This window comes from Drosophila mojavensis, unplaced genomic scaffold, assembly GCF_018153725.1.
Source record: "Drosophila mojavensis isolate 15081-1352.22 unplaced genomic scaffold, ASM1815372v1 contig_81, whole genome shotgun sequence".
In the NCBI taxonomy this organism is placed as follows: Eukaryota; Metazoa; Arthropoda; class Insecta; order Diptera; family Drosophilidae; genus Drosophila; species Drosophila mojavensis.
Window position 1 is genome coordinate 6,718,376 of NW_025318907.1, and position 2,520 is coordinate 6,720,895.

At 39.2% G+C, this 2,520-nt stretch overlaps 1 protein-coding gene across 1 annotated transcript; it reads right to left on the reverse strand.

The window, feature by feature from the left end:
- Positions 1–1,138: 1,138 nt before the first annotated feature.
- LOC6580894 (protein dj-1beta) lies at positions 1,139–2,126 on the reverse strand. Its single transcript, XM_002006655.4, has 3 exons — positions 1,807–2,126; positions 1,421–1,743; positions 1,139–1,362 (listed from the first exon to the last, which is right to left on the reverse strand). The coding sequence occupies exons 1-3, from the start codon at positions 2,005–2,007 to the stop codon at positions 1,206–1,208; spliced, it is 681 nt and encodes a 226-aa protein (XP_002006691.1). The 5' UTR covers positions 2,008–2,126; the 3' UTR covers positions 1,139–1,205.
- Between the last annotated feature and the right edge of the window lie 394 nt (positions 2,127–2,520).

Genomic DNA, 2,520 nt, shown 5'->3' on the forward strand with positions numbered 1-2,520 from the left:
CGTAGTTGCTCTGATGCTTATGTTAATTTTCACACACACGTACACACACACATGAATGTATGCACTGCATACACAAAAAATTATAAAATAATTTATGGCAATTTAAGCAAGCGAATCGTTCGAGTTGCTGCTGTTGTTGCTGGAAAATCTCTTTTACACGCTTGCAGTTTGAATGAGCTGCACAACTATTTTTTTCGGTGCTACGCTTTGGTTTGCAATTCGTTTACACACACTTTACAATAGAGTTGATGTTGCTCTTGTTGTTGTTGTTGCTGTGCTTGGTGCACTTCTACATGTAGATACCGTTACACTTGTGCAATTTACAATTGTCGGTGTTAATACACCGACACAGACTACACTTACACGATTAGACAACCAGACACACACACACAGATATGCACATGTAGAAGGCGTATTCGCTACAATAAATTATAATTCACGTGCCCAAATTACATACACACGCGCACGCAATGAAAATTTCTCAGTGCAGCGAAATTTAATTCTACCGAAATGCAATGCGAGTAACGGACCTGGCGGCAGTAGTGGAGCGAGCGCATACGTCCTACCGCGTTGACTTTTCAATTGAAACTGATATCGTCTATCGATTGAGCAAGTGAAATGATTCTATCCGGCGGCGACTGCACTCAGAGAGAGCGTTTAAAGAGAGCGCAACTGTTTCTGTGAAACAGGTCCGTTCTGCGCATGGCACGAAAGCGTATAAGGTAGGCAGTGCATTATGAGTTCTTATCTGTGAGTAGTCAGAGGAGCTCATTACGTCACATACGTTTGCATTTGAGAGGCGCCAAGTTTAGCTTTGTAAAAGTAAATACATTTTATTTGCTCTCCCAATTTGTATGAAAAATACAGGGTGTAGTTAATTTTTAAGTTTTTCAGCCACAAATAAATTAAATACTGTACAAAGTCTAAAAAAAAAATAAACGAAATATTCTAAATACACGTACTTCATTTAGTCATATAAAAAACGTATTTAATTTGAATTTGAAGTTTTGACCGTGAGGTCGTTCGAAGGGCATCGAGTACTCAATTATCGAGTATCGATATGGCAAAATATCGATATTCGCAACTACTAGTATACCGGTAGTAACTATTAAATTCTTAAAGATTACAGCGTATTCACTTGTTTTTATTTTAACTTTATTTAGTTATCACTTTTTTGTCTTGGATTTTAATATCATATAAATAATTTAATTGTAGCTCAACAGCATGGCTTTGGCTACCTCCTGTGCTTTGGCCGTACCCGCGAGTTGCTCAGATATTTTCAAGGCGAATTCGTACGCTGTGCCGGGTCCACGGCTGGTTATTAAATTGCCATCCTGGACGACATTTTGATCGTCCACATAGCTAAGAAACATTAATTAGTTGTTGAAGCAATTTGTATATCGATATTTTATGTAGCTACCAGTATTTCTCAACCAGCTGCGGCTTCATAGCTGGATACGAAGTCAGGGATTTGCCAGTGGCGATGCCGTGCTTGGCCAACGCTGTGGGAGCTGCGCATATAGCTGCGATTAGGCGCCCTGCCGATTCCTGTTTTTGCAGCAGCTCGCCAACTGCCTTCGAGTTGCTCATGGCGGTGGAGCCACCCAGACCGCCGGGTAAAACAATAACATCGTATACCTGTTCCGTAACAGCGTCCTCCAACGACTTATCCGGCACAATCATCACGTCACGCGAACATTTGACTGGTTCGCTGCCTTCCAGTCCAGCTACCGTCACAATTATCTAAAACAAAACAACAAAAAATGTCTTACTATAAATAGCCAGACATTCGATTTTTTCACTCACGCCCGCGCGGCGTAACACATCCGCAGCAATGGTGAACTCCATTTCTTCGGCCCCTGGTGCCAGGACGATCAAAGCACGTTTCCCATCCATTTTATTGATGTACGTTCCCTTCGGCTGTTGTATAGCTATGCTCAAGGCGCTGTTTTCGCGACTTCTGCCCAGAGTCAGCAGTCGTAGTGGCCATCGTAGCATTGAGTACATATCGATAGTTTTTGTTGTGGATTTGTTATCGATGTATAAATTATGGGCCTAGTTCCAAAAGTGTAGTTTTTAATTTTGAATATTCACAAGCAGACTTTTTATAAAAATAAAATAAAAATTGTTGAATAATATACAATGATTTAAAACTAAGGCTACTTTTTGGAATAGGCTGCAAAAAAGGCGAAACTTGGACTAGTCCGAAAATTTAATGCTCCCAAGAGACGAGTCAGTGAACAAGTCACATTAGGCTTTTCACTCCTTATTTGGCCAATTGTGACGTCATTTGGGACATAGTTCCATTCCAATTACCAAATCAATTTCTCTTTCAATTATAGAGTTATAAAAAATGCCTAAAATTGATTTTATCAATTGGAACTCCATTAGTATTTGAGGCAATAAATAATTGAACCGTCTATGAACAAATGAACAAAAGTTGCAGTTTTGACATTATTTAAATCCATTTCAACAAATTTTTAGTTAAATATATTTTTATTGAACAAAAAATATGTATCT